At 35.1% G+C, this 19,917-nt stretch overlaps 1 protein-coding gene across 1 annotated transcript; it reads right to left on the bottom strand.

Moving 5' to 3' along the window:
• Window positions 1-1,302: 1,302 nt before the first annotated feature.
• LOC109050562 (terminal nucleotidyltransferase 5A-like) lies at window positions 1,303-6,627 on the bottom strand. Its single transcript, XM_019068125.2, has 2 exons — window positions 6,207-6,627; window positions 1,303-2,956 (listed from the first exon to the last, which is right to left on the bottom strand). Exons 1-2 carry the CDS (start codon window positions 6,360-6,362, stop codon window positions 1,931-1,933), a joined length of 1,182 nt encoding a protein of 393 aa, XP_018923670.1. The 5' UTR covers window positions 6,363-6,627; the 3' UTR covers window positions 1,303-1,930.
• Window positions 6,628-19,917: the final 13,290 nt, after the last annotated feature.

The following is a 19,917-nucleotide window of genomic DNA, read 5'->3' as shown; positions in this document are numbered from 1 at the left end:
AGTTGCTCCCCTGATGCCTTTTGAATAGCAAGGGCCAAAAATAAAAAAGGAAACCTGACCTATGTCTCTCTCTGACACACTGCAATGAAATATCACCTTCATTTAAAGGGATAGTTCACTAAAATTTAAATTCTGCCATTATTTATATACATATGCATACTTTTGCCATTACAAAAACATCCCAATGTTCTTAAAACATCAAAGTATCCTTTTCAAATAATACATTGTTAATAAGTTTACTTTTTTATTCCATTGTCGAGGAAATCTCTCTAAATTAAAAAAAAAAAAAATCAAAAGTGTAAAAAAAGAGAAAAAAATCGGAATAATACATTTTAAATAATTATGCTTGTCGTAAAAGACTTCATATTTATTCATCTTATGAATTCATCCAATTCATAAAAATACATGTTGTCAGAAAACAGGCCATAATATTTTTAAGGATGCTTTTTCGCTCAGAATTGCAAGAACGTAAGTCAGTCAGAGGAGCCCTTATAAAAGTGAAACATGCATATTCTCATTCACTCCTAAAGTTTGTGTGGAAGAGAAATTCTCTTCTAGAGTTTCTAAATAGATATTTTATTTATTGATTCCCAAAAGGCAATGGCACAAAAAAGACTCAAGAGCACAATGGTGAAAGGAGAATTCATGGATCACCCCTTACAGAAGCTTACACTACCATCACAAGAAAACTGATGAATAAATCTGTTGCGGTGACAACATTAAAATTAAATATTTTAGTCTATTTAAACTATTTAAACTTAAGCATAAAGCAATTAACAAAATTGTAAATTATAGTATATATTAGTCTACTAATCAGTAGCAATTGCTTTTAACATCACATCCCTAGATAGCTTACATCACAATACCAGCTCCTTGATGTTTACAAAAACAAAGACATGGATATGGCATTATGAAAGGAAATAGGATTCTATCTCCAGGGGCAGAAACAGCCTTTGTCTGCTACCTTTAGTGTCACACTAAAAGAGAGGCCATTGTGCTTCAGAAAGGATCCTTATGGTTCATGTCCTGGAACTGCAATGGATCCATTTCCTCAGATTAAGAGTCAGCACACATTCAGACCACAACACTGCTACACTTGCAGTTTCACCACTGACCACTTTCACCTCTTATGCCTCATGATAAATGCTCCATTGATAAAGAAAATCCTTACCATTTGAAATTATTTTCCAAAACACCAACACAAAGGGAAAATAAATACATGCTTGAATAGTAACAAATTAGGTTGTCAAAATATGACCACAACAGCTTCAAAAGGTAAAAGAGGTCTACAACACATGAAGATGGGTTTTGTGCTTTTTTTAATCACAAGGAAATACATGCCTCCATCCCTGAAAATAGAGTTTTACAATTAACAAGGAGACAGAAAAATGGTTTTAAGAAAGCAGGTCTCACTTTTTTTTTTTTTTTTTACAATGTTTTTAGGCACTTGGAATTACAACAGCAAACATTCCTTTCTTTTTCAACAAAAATAAAATATCTTTGGTCCTTAAAAAACCAAGAAGCAAACCAGTTGATTGAAACCACAGTCTGGCAAAAAAAAAAAAAAAAAAAAAACATATATAGCTTCACAACACAGAATGCAGCCTTCTTTTCCATTTACATAACCTGCAAGAGTTTAACTGAATCTATAATGAGTTTAAGAGAAAAAAAAACTTTTTTCCCCTTCTACATGTGAAATAGATCTTCATCCACTCTGCAGAACAGAATACGTAAGGATCGGCTCAAATCAGACATACAGCAGTGAACAGTCATTCTATATATGTCACATTTAGCATAAAAACAATTGCAATTGTTTTGAAAAAGCTCCTCCTAAACGTCCATTTTTGTGTTCGGAAAAAAAGTTTATATATTCACTTGTTTGCATATCTTCTTCACCACATGTGACGATACGAGGGCTGAACTCATATGGTCAGTTGCAGGGCAGCCACGTCGGATAGGAACTACTGCAGGTGTGCACCAGCGGCTGCACATGAGCGATGTAGTAGTTACTGAAGTTGATGTCTCGGACGTACGGCGCCGGCTGGTAATAGCATGTGACGTTGGTAACTGTGGGGATGGCGTTCTGTTCAGCCAGCACCCTCAGTGCGAGCATGGAAATAAGATTTAATGTCTGCCGTCGTTCGTGTCCCATCAAGCACACCGTACTCTCATTGACCACGTGGTATAACGTGACCAGACAGTCGTACCGTTTGTGCTCCATTCCAGCAAAGTGATTCTGCAGGTATGCCTCCAGCTTTCGCTGCTGTTCGCTTATGTCCGAAAAGTCAATGAAGAACCGAGAGCACATGTACCGCTGGAGTGATTTCATCTCCGTTTCCGAAGTCGGCCGAAACCCTCGCACCAAAAGGTGGCAGTATTTTAAAAGCCCACCACCTCGGATCTCCTCTGGGTTTCTTGTAGCGATGACCTTGTTGCAAAGATGGCCGAGAGCTTCCTCGAAGTCCCCGTACATGCTCTCGCCCAACACCGTCGGGTGAAAGCACTCTGACATGGGCGTCTCTGAACAGCGGTCGAACAGAAGAAGGGAGTCCAAGGCTATCTGGAAGGAGTCCACGCTGAACTCAAATTGGCGCCTGAGAGAGTCCACAAACTTAAGCTCAACATTCTTGCCGGTGTTGTTGGAGAGCGAGATGAGGCTCCAGCGGTCAGTGTCGTTGCAAACCTTCACCAACTTCTGTACGTAAGCCTCCTTCAGAGTAAGTGCTGAGATTCTCTCCTTGCTGACGCCCTCGGGAAGGAAGTCCAGCAGGCTGTCGAGAACCACATCCTTAACCACGTGGAAGGCCTGGTCATCTGACAGTGAAACGCCAAATATCAGGTCCAAGTCCTTGTATCCAAGGCCCGTGTCCTGGTGCAGAACGTGACTGGCAGCCGAGCCGTTCAGCCTCACATCTCGAACAGTGATGCCTCGCTCCTCCAAACGCGCTCGAACCACCTGCAGAAAGAGTTTAGAGGTTTTGTATTTATTGGCCAATATCTAAATGGATGACATTTAGATGACATTGGTGTTCATTTAACTCTCACATAAAGTGAACTGTTAAAACTCTAAATGAATACCCATTTTCATACTGTACTTTATAAAATGATTAATTTTATTATTTTAGTGCTTTGATTTTAATTTATTTAGAATTAGAACCAGTTAGCAGTTGTCCAATAAAATAATTTTCAGCTTATGTTATTAATCATAAATTAAATATCAGTAATATACAACCACTGCTTGAACAAGTAAACACTGGCAAACATAATACCACACCAAGCACTCCCTTATCTGAACAATTTGAGGATACTTTGTTCTGCCACCACTGCAATTAGATAATTACCTTATTATCTAAAAAGCCTAATAAGACACATCATTTTATTAAGCTGTAAATCTTTTCATGCTTAAACTTGAGCTAAGCTCATCATAAAGTTCAGTATTAATCTATTTATATGGAATGTGCACTGTGATTTGCATCGACAGCAATACATTCACAGAGACTTCCTTGGGAACATGCAGCACTGTACAGCTGCACAACATTCTTGAAGGCAGAGCCTTATACAAAACTGCTTCGCTTATGAATACAGATAGAGGCAATTGTCAGATTTCATGTTCACATGAAGGACTCTTAAATCTCGAATGTGAAATCTAGAACACATTCATAAATGTCTAATTCAATAAAGGCCAAATTATTGATTTTGGCGCAGACCACTTTTTTTGCATGCCAAGCAGATTTGTATGCTATTCATATTGTTGTGCAACCATTCAGAGATTAAAAAGCGCTTAAATCAAACTCATTATCTCTGTCCTGAATGCACGCAACCTTCATTTTCCACAGCTCTGTGGGATTAGTGTCAATCAGATCACCTACCCTCACTCCTGTTAATCAAATTATTAGCCTTCTATTTTTACATATTAGGTCAGACTGCAGCAATTGACCAAGTGAACGCAGTGAAACTATGCATGACATTGATAAATGAAACTGCAATTTGGCAGAGTGCAATTTATTAAACCATAAAGGGTGTGATTTATTTAAACAAAAAGTGTATTTACTTTATTTAATAATAGGCAATCAATCAATGGCATTTAAAAAAAATATTGCCATTGACAAACATGTTTCTTCAGTTTCCACCAAAGGCTTGATGGCCGAACCGGATCGCCTTTCAACGCATGTGAATATTATGATATTAAGATGACGCCAAGTCAGGTTCGCAGTTGCATTCAAAACATACATTTTATAGTTGAACAGTACATCACAGCCTAAAGCACAAGGTGCAAATGTGCAATCATGACACCGTTATGATGATAATGAAAACAGCCACAAAGTCCATGTAATGAGATGGTGCCGTGGCAAATCATTAGGGTTAAGGAAAACGAGGATCAGTGAACGAGTGGCCATCTTTTGTCAATTTTGCAATGGTATGTGGAGGCTGTGTAATAAAACATCAAAGTTGTTTTTTATAGGTTTTCCATTAAATATAATGGGCTTCCTAGTTGGTTTTTATTGACAGGACGTTACTATCTGTTCAAACCCAGGCAGATGGAGTATTATGAAACAGAGACTGACCACTCATTACGGTCGAGCAGATCTGGATCAAAGCAAGGGAAACTTTCAGATTCCACAGTTTATAGTTACTTTGTGTCTTCATATAATTAGAACCAATGGGGCCGATCTTAGGCCAATTTTTAGGATCTAAGGCATGTCACTGAAATAAAAGATAACAGATGCAGATATGACTGACGGACAACTTCCCTCACACTGCTGCCATATGGGATCATATACAGAACATGAAACGCTGAAGCTTAAACACATTTTCTGTGAAACTGCAAGAGCATTCTCCCTAAAGCACTTAAAACAAACCCTCTCTTGTTGAGTGAAGCCGTACTGAAGGAAGTGATCTGGAGAAGAGATCAATATCTGCTTGTATGTGTAGATGCAAGCCCACACTGCTTGTGTATGAGAACAAGAATTCTTTTCATTGAGAAGGGGGCATTGATGCAGGTTATCACTGGACTAGCTCAAGCAGTGTTACATTGCATGGGATTATGGTCGATAATGAGTCACACTCAGTGTAGTTTTCTTGCGAACGTTTTGCCAAGTACACAGTTTTCTGTATCTGCTGGAGGGCCAAAGGCTAAGAATGTTGTGCTTATCCTTGGGTGTTTGAGACATTACACAAATAGTTGGTCAAGCAGTGACAGGTCAAAAATTGGATAACTAAATCAAACTTGAGTAATAATTTTAATATTTATTCCTTAAAATTATACCCTTTAATCTGACCAAAGACTTTTAGCTCATTGAAACTTTATTTTTTATTAGTAAACCAATAATGAATAGCATGTTTTAAATTTTACTAGTACTTTTTCATATCTATTCCTTTGCTACTAGTAACTATTACATAGTTACTAATATCCTTTCTGTTGCACATTGTCGCCATTGAATTCGGTAAGCATCTGTCATTCTGCTAATAATCATACACTTCTGACTAGTATCATGCATTTAAAATTTTTCACTAGTAACTCTTCATTAGTTTCTAGACTACTTGTAGTCCCCATTGGTATTAGTATCTATTCCAACTTTACTAGTATGCATAAGACACTATCAATTTCATTTATCACTAGTTCAAATTATTTTTTTTACAAGTACACAGTAAACTGAAACACTAGTACTAGTACACTGAAATGCACAATAGTGTTTGATGATGTATATTCATTTAGTACAGGACATCTGTAATAGATAATGGTTACTATTTTAATAGTTACAAGAAAGAAAGAGAAAAACAATTCTATTAAATGAATAGTTAGTAGTAAAATTGGACTAAGTACAGACTGTAGTACATAACAGTCTGAAGCAAATAGATGATACTGACTTGTTACCTTGGGATAGTGCAAGGGTCCTAGTAACCAACTGAATAGATATTAGTCTATGTGAGTACTAACGAAAAATAACTAACTGTTAGTGAAACTGAAATAAATGCAGCTCACTTTTGGATAAATTTACTAGTGATTGCAAAAGTGTAAAAATTATAGCCTACTAGTTTTATGGAATACATTTTAAAGCAATCTAGCCATATATATCATTATGAAATAGCCTACAAAAGAAATAATAATAATAATAAATATATATATATTTATATATAAATATATATATTTATAACTAAATGATGTAGTGCTGAAAGCGTATTCAGTGATATGCATTCATAATAACCTGAACAATCTGTCGCGGCTGTACTGAAAGCGTCGGGAAGTTTCCACGTCCGTGAACTGGAACCGTCTCGCCAAGAATAGAGTCCAAACGTTGCACCTGCTCCCAAGATAACACGCAAGACCGCCGACACTGCTCTGACACATCACCGGAGGACATGGCGATGGAAAGAACAACCAGCTTAAAAAGGCAAAAACTTCTGGTCTACTCCCGCTCAGATACCGCTGTCTCTCCAAACAGATGAAGTTCCTACGCAAACAAGTTTGTGAAAAACTCAGTTATTTCACAGTTGCAGTCGTTATCAGCTATATATATATAAATCGACGCGGTTTGTGCGGTCATCCAACTGCGCTCGTGATTCACTATTCCCAATCCACACACGACCAAGAGAAACGTTAAATATTGCAGTTCTGCTAGAAACGAACCAACTGAATGGTCTTTATACCTAAGATATTTGCATACGCGCGTCTTATTGGTCGAATACCTGCTCATGAATAATTTCACTGCAATCTTTGGTTGGATGCGTGCAGCTGTAACACACCCACCCGGCTTGTGATGTGTGTTAGCTGCACGCCTCCGCCAATCCAACCAAAGATTGCTGTGAAATTATTGAGCATATATATATATATATATATATATATATATATATATATATATATATATATATATATATATATATATTACAACTACCTTAACTAAGCAGCAAATTAGTAATTTATTGAGGCAGAAGTCATAGTTAATGGGTTGTTAATAGCAAGAATTGGACCTATATATATATATATATATATATATATATATATATATATATATATATATATATATATATATATATACAACTGATCTGCAAAAGTTTACATACACCTTGGAGAATCTGCAAAATGTTAATTATTTTACCAAAATAAGAGAGATCACACAAAATGCATGTTATTGTTAATTTAGTACTGACCTGAATAAGATATTTCACATGTTTACATATAGTCCACAACAGAAAATACAAGTTACATTTATATAAATGACCCCGTTCAAAAGTTTACATGCTTGATTCTTAATACTGTGCTGTTACCTAATACTGTGACTGATAAAAGTTTATTTTTTTTTCTTTTCAACAATGACTGTATGATTTGAGATCCACCTTTTTACACTGAGGACAACTGAGGGACTCATATGCAACTATTACAGAAGGTTCAAACGCTCACTGATGCTCCAGAGTAAAGAGAATTGAGGAGGTGAAAACTTTTGAATAGAATGAAGATGTGTAGACTACATTTTTCTTATTTTGCCTAAGGATCTTTTTTTTTTTTTTTTTTCATTTAGTACTGCCCTTCAGAAGCTACAAAGATAGCCTACTTACATGTTTCCCAAAAGACACAATAAGTTAAATTTACCCTTATCTTCAAATTCTAAAGGTTTTCACCCCCTTAGCTCTTAATGCATAATTTTTCATTCTGGAGCATCAGTGGGCGTTTGAACCTTCTGTAATATTCTGTAAAATACTTCTTCAAATACACAAAAATGCTGAAAAACCACATAATTTGTGGGACCTGTAAGATTTTTCTTAAGAACAGCAGGCAGTTTAACTGTTCAGGACAAACAAGGGACATATGAACAACTATCACTGGAAAACAAAAAACAAAGAAAAAAACATCTGTGGATCATTCAGGTAACAACACAGTATTAAGAATCAAGCGTTCGTAAACTTTTGAATGGGGTCTTCTACTATTTAACTACAATTTTCTCTTGTGGACTATATGTTAACATCTTTTATGTGAAATATCGTATACAGGTCAGTACTAAATAAACAATAACATGCATTTTGTAAGATCCCTCTTATTTTGGTAAAATAATTAACATTTTGCAGATTCTCCAAGGTGTATGTAAACTTTTGACTTCAACTGTACTGTATATATATATATATATATCTATATATATATATATATATATATATATATATATATAGTGTCTAACAAGGGTCTAATAGATAGTAGTAGTATGTATTTAACAATAACATAAGAAATACTACCCACTTTTAGATTATTTACTAATTACAAAATAACAATAATAAAACATAATATGACAAGTTTTACATTAAATGTTTTTAATGGTAAAATGCATATATACTTGAATTTTTAGATTTGCTGATAAAATATTATTATTAATATTATTACTATTATCATTTGCCAATCTCCAAAGTGAAAAGATTCCATAATGCCATAATATGAAACTTATTCGTATAGGTTCTCTGACTTTTTACCTCAGAAAAAAAAATTAGGCTACTGCAAGTCAGGCCATTATTAAATATAAATGTTTTAAATGAATTTTTAAACATTTATATTTTTATATATTTTATGATCCCTGAATTGAATGAGCTTTTTCTAAATAAACGTGTGAGGTGTTACAGTGGCAGCTAAAAAGCGAAAATAACTATGCTCTCTGAATTCTAAACAAACTACAACATGCCTTTTCTTCACTAGTCCCAAATGAGAAAGAAAAGAAAGAGAGAAAACCATAAACCTCATAAATCTGAACATAGGGATGTTTATAAGGAACCAAATCAGAACCAGTGCTGATGTTAAAACCGAACTGCAAAATAGTAGTGTGTGACTACCGGGAAATATCTTATTACCACCGGGAATGCCCCAAATATAAAGCTGTCTCATTTCTATTGGGGGATGAAGAATACCAGGTTAAATGTGTCTTAATTCTAAATTGTATAATGTTAACAGCATGTTTGTTTAGACCGCCTAAGAAATCATCCAAACATCTGTTCTGATTGGATTTATTTTGGTTACTCAGAGGAAGGATGAAAAGAGCGGCTGCTATGCACAATTCTCTGCAACGTGGCATTTGTGGATGACTCACAGCTCACAAGCTGTTCATCAGTCTTGGGGGCAACAGCAGCGGGGGGTTAGTCATAATAGATCAGCGAGCTGCACTACATACCATTTCAATAGGGGTGGTCCTGACGGTGTGATGTCAACCAATTTCAGTTCCCCTGGCAACAGCATCCCCCGTCGCCAGGCATCACGGAAGAGGGAGCCCTCATCAGTGTTCTGCGCAGGTGGTGATATGAGACACCTGCGTCATTTGCCTAAAAATAGCTTGCCTTGAGCTAGGAGAGCATTGTTGGTGAAAATCCAGGCCTGAAATGATTTAGAAGGGTCGCGGAACAGTCAAATAGAGCCAAAGCAAGGAAATGCTTGATATTCACCTCGTCTACACTCAAGGTCTTTCTTGGTGGACGTGAAGCCATAATAATGCCTGTTCTAGGTGTATCCATCCTACCTAATGCACATAGACAAATACCTTTAAGTAAAACATCTCTTTTTGCAAACAATCAGAAAGGCTGTTCCCATTTTCACACCCAAAATAAGGTGCATCTAAATCCCGAAACTGTTTATTAAGGATACACATGCAACTAATCTTTCTGTTTGTAATGCAATTCTGCCGCCCTTGAATCTTTAAACACTCGAGACTAGTGGATGTGGGTTTATTTTTATTATTTGATTACACCGAATGCATAAGTGCTGACTAGGTACTGAAGTAGGCAGAAGTTGTCAGGGCCATAACCTTGGGTAGCAAATACGTTTAGGACCGCATTAAAATGAGTCTAAAGCGCATTGACCCAACAGATTCAGGTCATACTAAATTTTATAACTCGCATTCTGGTGTTATTGAGCTTTTCTTGGTAGGTTCTGACAATGAATTACTCAAACCATTAAAAGAATAAACATAAAGGGCTCCATAAAATAATAGTTTGCAGTATGGAATGCATCAGCCCACATCAGGCACTTGGATTTACTATCAAAACAAGCTGTTTTTAATTAAGAAAATCAAGAGAAACTATAAATAAGGCCATTTTTTAAAGGCAGAAGGCCATTAAAAAAAACACAGATCCTTCACTAGTATGACACAAATCCTGGAGAATGTCACAAGACTGACATTTCAATGTGACTAAGCAGGGTTTGACACAATGTTAATAAGTACATTTTATCCTTACTTCATTAGCACTCAGGTGAGGCATGAGGCTTTGTGAATATAACAGAAACACAGACTCTTAAGTATTGTGACATATATTACATAAAACTGCAAGCTATGGTTCATCAGTACTCTTCAGATAAAGAGCAACTTCCTCATTCTTCAGTTGTGTCGGAGTTAACTGGAGGTCAGAACCATAGTTCATGACTGCAAAGCTGAAAAACAAGCAGTCAGAAGACAGGTGCAAATGAGGTTTGCATGCTTTCTTCCTCCTCCTTGTCTTTAAATAGTCTATGATCTATGGAGCATGTTAATCACTGGACACATATGACATTTTGATACTACTTTGTCACTGATGTAATATTAGAATATCAGTCAAATAACTAAATAATGCATCATTTAACTGTCTATTGAGACAAAAAATTGTCTGGACACTTAAGCCACACTTAAAATGTATGAATATTATTGCGTTAAATAAAAAAAAAAAAAAAAACATTTATTTTAAAGGTAAATATTATAAACACACTTTAAAAACATTTGACAAAAAATAAGTTTTAAAAGATAAAACAACATATACTGTTTAAAATGATAACATTTATTCAGACACTTTCTGATGGTTCATAGTAAACACTTAGTGTGTAACCTGAGGAGAACTGACTTCACACGCCCACTGAAATGATTTCTGAACCAGCTGATTATTTCCACAGAGCGGTTAAGCGTACAAGTACACTACCATTCAAAAGTTTAGATTTTTTAATGTTTTTAAGACATTTGATCATCAAAAAATGCAGTAAAATTGTCAAATATTACAATTTATTTATTCAAATATATTTTAAAACATAATTTATTCCTGTGGTGCAAAACTGAATTTTCTCTTTTACTCCAGTCTTCAGTGTCACATGATCCTTCTGAAATCATTCTAATATGCTGATTTAGTGCTCAAGATATATTTAGTATTATTATACTTTTTTTCAGAATTATTTGATGAATACAGAGTTCAAAAGAACAGCATTTAAAAAAAAAAATCTATTGTAGCATTACAAATGTTTTCACTGTCACTTTCTATCAATTTAATGCATCCTTGATAAATATCAGCAGAGCCATATTATCTGAGAGACCTATGACAACGCCACTGTTTGTCTTTTAGTTTTGGTGTTACTAAGCCATTCAGCTGTTCTAGGCCTTGCTTCGGTTAATGTTTGATACGATGCATAGGTTCTTATCTAGAAGTCCCAGACATCTTCTAGAATCAAGTTATGTAAGCTTATCTGTTAAGTGAAAAGAACAGATTCTTGCTGACTGAGGGAATTTACGGAACTTAACGATGTTGTTTAAGTAAAAACAACAACATTTTTACACATTGGCTACAGTAGCGTAATACAATCAGCTTGAATGTGTCTTGTCTCAGGTTTAGCTTTGCTTTCATTTCCATATTGTTACATTACAGTCAGATGTAGACAGCCTGTCGTTGCATTAGTACAGTACACACAGGCTTCTTGTCTACCTGGTCATGCCGTAAAAAACGCTAATTCTCCATGAAACTACACAGACAATGGAAGAGCCCAACCCTTGATAATCTCCCTTCAGGCCCTGTAATACTCACCACTTTAAGTAGCCTCCCTCTGTGATTAATAACTTATTTAATCATGTTTGCTTGACATTTGCGTCATAGACAACAAGGTGAGCCATTCACATATTTTCCTCAATTAACTAATCTCATATTTTTACTTACATAACCAATATTTATTTTCTTCTATTTCTCTAATTCTATATGAAAACAAGCTTAGCACTGGTTTTATGACAGATTATAGCTTGTAGTTCAGCCCTATATCATATTCAATGTTGGTGGGGGGTGGAAACCATGTAACAGTTGCTCTTTTTAGCACAAGGGTCAAATTTACTGCCAGGGCTCTTGTTGCGTAAGGACATCTGTGTTTGTATGTAGCATGAGAAATGAAAAGTATGGGTGGATATTTACAGATGGAAAAGTTACTGGTGCAGATGAGTTTTTTTCATTCTCACAGCAAACCCTATGTACAAAGAGTGTTTTTGTAATGCACCTTCGGAATACAACTGGTTATATAGCATTCATAAACAGTGAGAATGCAAATCTCAAGAGTGACATGAATTGATTCTGTGCCACATATCACACATTTTATAGCACGCTTCCTAAGAGAGAAAGGAGAGGAATCTAAGAATACATTCAGGGCCACCCCCAAATGGAAGATCCCAAATCTCATTACAGGCCTGAATTTGCATGAAGACATGCAAGGGTGACGCTGCACTGAATATTTCAACGTTGTGTGAGTATCATAAACCCAACGCCCCTTCAATGGGAAGCTTCCCAAGAATCGCCTGCCAGACTGGAGTTCTGCCTTGCGAATGTGAAATAGCATTTCCTCTTACAGTCAGTTAAACCATCAGTCTGGAAACAGTGTTAAAATAACAAATGAATTCAACAGTTTAGCACTTTCAGATAACTTGAGACTTTTAAAATTATGATACAAATTAGCAGGAAAAGCGGGGAGAGATTTTTTGTGATTAATTCTGTCTGTTTTAAACCTTGGCAATCCTGTTACTGAGTCTAAGTGTAGAGTGGAAAATGAGAAATCAATAAAATAGAGGGGGGATGAGAACACGATGACAGAGATATTTAAATACAATCATTTTCTACTTCCTTTTTTTTTAAAATTGCTTACAATGTTTCTCTTTAGATGCTAAATCAGAGGGCACATCCATTTTTGTACAGCTTCCACTTTCTGCTACTGCCAAAGTCCATAATGACAATGCATTGTCTTCCAATAAAAACAGGGAGACACTATGATTAGAGATCCGAGTTCCATCTTTAGTGCTTATAAGTAAAGAGCGGTAACAACAGATCCAAGAAAAACCACGATGATCTACAGCAGTTTCTTGGCCAATTGAATGCTTAGTAAATCTTCACAAGGTATCCATTTGTGTAGCCCCGTGCTATCTATTCCTGTTCAACCACCATGGACTGAATAAATGAGATAATATATACCTTCACCATTTCATTCCTGAAATCATGAGCTTCTTGGGATTTTTAGATATTTTTCCTGGAAAACAAAAACAAAACTTGACAAAATAAAACCTTTTTTTTTAAGGTTTAGGTTTAGTGAACCTACAGTAATTCAGTGGAGTGTTTTACGCCATGCTAACCTCATGAAGCATCAAATTTAATCAGAAAGATATGATTAAGATATGAGTGACTCAGAATCTGTTTGCTATGCCATGAGGTCACTTTATGAGTCCTGGTAGACATGCACACTATTTAGATTAATTTACTACAATATCAGCATCTGTTTTGAATAAATGAGATACTTTGTGAATATACACAGATGAGTAAAATACACTCACTGTCATTAGCTTGTTCATGTGCAGTTGTTAGTTTGATGGGATGTTTGTTCACTTGTGCAAACAGATTCAGCAACCACTTTACTAGAAGTTAGCTTGACTTAGCCTGTATTAGCTAGCTAAACTCAACTAGGTTTCAGGCCTTCCTTTATTGCTGTTGCACCTGCTATGACCTATTTAACGTGTAGAGGCTCTGTTACATAACCAATAATGTCTCTCTTCATCAAAACATATCTATTAGTCATTGTAAACAGAAGTGCTGTTAAAAAGATGTTATCATATATGTCCTAAAAGTAATAGGGGAATAACCAGATAAGCAGATAAATGAATCGTCATAACACACGTTGGGGAATTCGCTGTCACGTACATGAGTGTTTGTGGAAGCTGACCTTTTAACTGTGATCTTATGAGGATTTTGCACAGTGTTATAATGATAAGCAGATTGTTTTGGACATCAAAATGAGCTTGTTTAATGTGTCACTACACTCTCAGATTTATTGGCTGTCATTATGGATTTTTCTGTGTTCTCCATGAATGCGCAAAAGAGAAAATTCAGGAGGAGTTTAATATCGCGCTCAACTAGCAACATTTACCCAGCCTTGTCTCACACAACCAAAAATGAAAATTCTGTTATTTACTCACCCTCGTATTATTCCAAACTGGTATGACTTACATTCTCCTGTGAAACATAAAAAGGACATTTTTAATAATGAGCAATGTTATCATTTTTCAAATAATGAAAGGAGGTCAAGAGATGTCAAGCTTCAAAGATAAAAAAGTACCATAAACATATAACTTCTTAAGTCATATGATTAGATAGCTGTGTGAGAGAAATAAACTGTAAGCAGTAGGTCAAACAGGCTGGGAACAAAAAGTAGTTGAGTAAAATATGACAGAATATTCATTTTTTACATTCACGGACTCTAACACAAACTGTAACAGATGTATTTACAGTTACATTGCAGAGAAATAAGTGCTGATGAGTTCAAATGAGTGATTAAGTTTGCTATCCAGCAACATTAAGCAATGAGGCCATTAGAGATGGAGGGAAACATATCAGCAGGAGTCATGTGATTACTGGATCCTGATAAGAAATGACCTGCTAACAAACCAAACATACGTATTCCTGATTCTGAGTATTTTCCTTTCCCGTACAATGGACCATGACAACCTTTGTTCTTTAAAAAAAAACTAAAAACTATTTTGCTAAAATCTTTATTGTACTCATTTCAATAAAATTTTACAATCCTTATTTAGCACTATCATACAGAGTCGATGACTTGAAAAGGCCATTTAAAAAAACATTTCAAACAGTATTATGTGGTCAGATTTCTTAATCTCTTGTCATATGTATGAAAAAGAGCAGCATGAATTTTCTTGTTTTGTCTTTCAATGACGAAAGAAAATGACAGGTTTGACAATCATACTGGTTTTGAATGAACATATTAGAATGTTTAAAGGAGCTTCATTTTAATTCTAGTTAAAAGTTTTAATCATTTTTATTAGTTTTTGCTTATTTAGTTTTTTTAATGTGTGTATATATAAGTTTTAGTTATTTTAATCAAGATAAACTAAATGAAAATGAGAAGTGATGTATTCTATTTTATTCTAGTAAACATTAATTTTATTTCAAGTTACTTAAATGTTTTTTAATGTTTCTGTTTTAGTTGCATTACAACAGCTACATGTTCAAATCACGTATAGACAGCTGAGTCAACCTCAGAGTAATTATTTGACTTAAAGCAAGGCTGAAACCTTCACCCTTGAACTGTACATCACAGCGCCATGGTGTGTGGGTGGTCTTTTGCACTTCATCCAATATTATGTGACTTTCAATAGTCACTGCAACATTGGAAGGCAAATGAGAATTAATTGTGATTTGTGAGTAAATGCAACTCACTGTCTATTAGCAAGCTTTGGCTGATCCTTTACCTGTCAGGCTACTGATCCAATTACAATTGAAGGGTGATTTGCAGAGGCTCTCAGACGAAGCATTAACAAATCGGTTACATGCACTGCCCTGAACACCATGGCTTACCTTTGTCCCATATCGTGTACCATCCATTAGCACATTCAACTGATTGAGACAAGACTGAATGACTACTCACGGAGGGCACAGAAAATGTGAAGGAAATGAAAACTGCTAAGACCATAATTTGCTTTTACTCCGATATGGCTGAGGACAATATAGAACTAGGTTCTGTTTTGGTGAATGATTTTATAAGCAGTGGAGTGGCAGTGACTGTGAGGAAATACCATAAACTTAGAGATTCCCTTTTAATCTTCTCCATGTGCTCGAAGTAGGTCCTCTCCAAGCGCTTTTGACACATGAACACACAATGATATGACATTCACCCTTCTGTAATTTATTGTATTTTCCTCTAGGCGCTCTCACACATGGAAACTAATTTAAAAATCTTCAGAAAAAAAGCATGCCTGAAAGCGATGAGATATCAGTATCGTGCTAGACTAAATGAGACGGTTGTAATCGTTTTAGTGTTTACTAGTGCTGTTGTTTATGAGGAGATCTGTTCTGATTGTTGTTAATGGGGTCGTACATCATGAGAGGGTTTCTCAGTTTAAAAATTCAGCAAATTCTTCCTTTGTGTTCCAGCGAAGGTATTTATGCAGGCATGAAACGTTAGAGTAAATAATGATGATTTTAATTTTTGGGTCAATTTTGCAATTATTACACCCTGCCATTTACATAAGCTCATAATTTATGTAAGATATTAAGAACGTTGACATTACTTTAAGTCATTGTAACTGATTGCTGTAATTGATCTGCATTTTTTGCCTCTTTTTTTTTTGCCTACATATATCATAATTAGAATGATTTCTGAAGGATCATGTGACACTGAGGGCCTGAGTAATGGCTACTGAAAATTCAGTTTTTCCATCACAGGAATAAATTACATTTTAAAATGTATTAAAACAGAAAATAGTTTATTTAAAATGTAAAAATATTTCACAAGACAGTTTTAATATATTTTGGATTAAATAAATGCAGCCCCAGCCTTTTCTTCTAAAAACGTAAAAAAAAAAAAAAAAAAAAAAAAAAAAATCTTGTTGACCTCAAATTTTTTAATTAGCTATGATTTAATTTATTAATTAATTTATAATTTATAATAATTTATTATTATTCACTATTTACTCATCTTCAAGTCGATTTAAGCATTCTTCGAAGGAACACACAGACAATAAAGAAACTTTGAAGAACGTTCATGCTGAAGGAAGTTTTAAACATAGTAGAAAAACTAAATTACAATTTGATTTGGCACAAAAAAACTTCGAAGTTATATGTGGACTATATATATATATATATATATATATATATATATATATATATATGTATATATATATATATACACATACATACAGGCATTGAAATTAACTTTTTCACTCACCAGCCAATTTGGCTACTTCTAAGTCTTGTGTGGTATTAACTATATGAAATGATATAAATATATACATTTTCTGCCCCCTTATCTTGAATTATGTGATTATTCATAATGCATATTAACAGACTAAATCATGCAGTGAAAGAACACACTCTAAATGCGTAGGTGTGCTAGGTGTGGTTTGTTTGGTTTTTGCAATATAGCCTACTCAATCATGTCATGATGTCTCATGAGCTCAGTATTTGCACTAAACCTGGGAAGGAGATGGTCATCACAGCAGAACACAAGATCCAGGGGGCGTGATTGGATCCAGATCCAACTCCTTCCACCTTACATATACCTAAACCATAGACTGTAGACCTAAACCTACCTGCCTCCAGCCCCTGATCCCTAAACCCACCCATCTCCACCCCCTAGATGTGGATGTAATGGCTTCTTTAATTTGCGTAATTTAATAACAATTTCAGCCTAGAATACATGTGCTCCCACTACTACTGTCATAAATCAAACAATACGACTGGCCTGTAAAAAGAAAGCTAGCACACCAACACAGGCCTTAAAGTGAATCTTGAATCTTCAGACACATAAGCCATGCCTAAATCAATGCAGTCCTGCTATCTTGGCTCAAAAAGAATCAGAGACCGAGGAGGGCATGAACTTGGATCTTTGAAGAGTTCAAACCCTCACATATAGGACAAGACGTCCATCTGAAGAGCATTATGGTTTTGCCTTATCAATCACTGCCCTTGACATCTGCAATAAAATACTGCTCTCTACATCTGACCTGTGCCAGCGAAACCTTTGTAGTACTCAAAGACTATAGAACATCATCACAAGATGAAGCATAAAAGCACTGGTATATGATTTCTTGACGGTTGATTAACCATGAAATCTAATCGATGAAAACAGAAGAAGCACTTGGCAAACTTTCACAAATGAACAACTCCAGCATAACACGACTGCAGAAGTAATTCAATTCCAAATATAGGAATCCTTACCCTTACTAGCACAATTAAGCTAAACTGACTTTATTATGAAAAAAAAAAAAAAAAAAAAATATATATATATATATATATATATATATATATATATATATATAGACATAAAAGATTAAAAAAAGATTAATGCAAAAATGGCTCTTTGTAGGATCACTCTGACATGTGGAACTTTGAATATTGGACACAGATGCTGGGAAACCTTGGCTTCATCTTTTGCTAGACTAATAAATCTAAGACTGTAAACCTGCTAAGGTATAAAAAAAACAAAAAAACATTTGAAATGCATCATGGGGTTAGCTTTTGAAGTCAGAGTAGTGTCAAAATGACAAGAAACAATGTGACACTGATACAAACACATTTAATTAAAAAAAGAGATATCACTGACTTGCTAAAAAGATCAGTAATTAAAAACATTAGCACATTTTATCATCTGTAAAGTGAAAATGATGCATGTAGCACAAATGTTCAAATCCTTAACTCTAAGTATACAATAGTAACAGCCTTAGCAATCACCACTAAAGTGTTATGAACAGTCGTAACTAGTTTTTGTTGGTATCTATAAAGAAGATAAACACCTGTAATTTCCATAATATCAAAGTGGCTAAGAAGATGATTCTGTATCTGAGATTGAAAAAGAAGGTAAAAATTACTACATGCTGACAGTGTTCATTTTTGCTTAATTGAGATTGGCGTAGGTGGAAAAATAGCAACTTATAATATTGTTTTGCCAGAGTGAAGCGGTCCAGACAAAAGACAGTGGAGAGAACGGTGAAGTCGTCATCTACAAACGTGATCCACAACCACTACATGCTTTTGACTCTCGAATCTTGTAGTTGGATAAGAGGATGTGGTCTAACCTGAACAACCTTATTTCATGGCTTTGCAGTGACAGACACTTTTATTTTGCTATAACCACATTTGAAGTTGTTTTCAAAATTGCCAGTCAAAACCGACACAGCATTTAGAGAGGATGTTTTTGCTTTTTAAGGAAAATTACTCAAATTAAATCTAAATGACTTGGATTGCTTAACTTAACTGGTCTATAATCAGCTAAAAATACTTTCCACTCAGAATTTTGTACATTTCATAAAAATGTCTGGGTAAAACGTACTCAAATAATCTTTGTTTTACTTAACTCGACTAAAAAAAAAAAAAAAATAGGAGTCACTTTTACAGTATAGGTATTAGAAAACATTCACAGGAAGAGCTTATGCCAACCACAGTCACTCCAACAAAGCAAAACCTCAAATCAACTTCTGTAGTAATTTCACCTATTTACTGCAAGTGCCAGTTCCTCAGAAAATCAATTCCTTTTTTACCCAGATACAGATACATTTTTATCTAGAGTCCCGGGAGGTTGGCTGTATGAAGGGTTGCCATATATTTAATGACAGAATCTCTAGGCAAGGGATGCATGGGGGTAATTGAGGTTAGTTGTGGGCTAAATGAAAAACACTTTGAAATTTATGACTATGGCTTGGCGCTTTCTATTTAAAGATGCTGAGTACCAACAGAAAGGTAAAAAAACTCAGCTGATGATTGTTCTTCTCAACAACTCCCATATCTTTTTGTTAGACTAAAATACAGCAAACCTACAATTATGCATTTCAGCATTTCCCATATTCCAATCCTGTTATATTAAACCAGAATAAATGTCAGCTTGATGGCACTGTGGTAAAGCCAAATATCACATTCAAAATAGCTCAAGTACTGTGAATGCAAAAGCTTGAATCAATCAAGCAATCAATCAAGGATGGTTCCAGGAAATACATTGTCCTCATCTGACACATGCAAACAAGAAGTGGGAAACTGTGCCATCTACTGTTTAAATGAATGCGCCCTGTCTTGCATGCAGCAGACCACAGAAGGTAACAAAAGATGTTATGCAAGACCAGATGAAAACATTTTCAACAACTAAATCACAAGTGGAAAGAACATTTGTTTATTAAATTTTGTCATTAAGTT

This window comes from Cyprinus carpio, chromosome B16 (genome assembly GCF_018340385.1).
Source record: "Cyprinus carpio isolate SPL01 chromosome B16, ASM1834038v1, whole genome shotgun sequence".
Classification (NCBI taxonomy): domain Eukaryota; kingdom Metazoa; phylum Chordata; class Actinopteri; order Cypriniformes; family Cyprinidae; genus Cyprinus; species Cyprinus carpio.
The sequence above is the reverse complement of the archived record's forward strand: the minus strand, read 5'-3'. Positions and strand labels throughout refer to the sequence as shown.

Coding starts and splice junctions, on each gene's coding strand:
- LOC109050562 (XM_019068125.2), bottom strand. CDS start 6,362: ATGTCCTCCGGTGATGTGTCAGAGCAGTGTCGGCGGTCTTGCGTGTTA. Junction 2,957..6,206: donor AGCCGCGACAGATTGTTCAG/GTTATTATGAAT, acceptor CTCTTTCTGCAG/GTGGTTCGAGCGCGTTTGGA.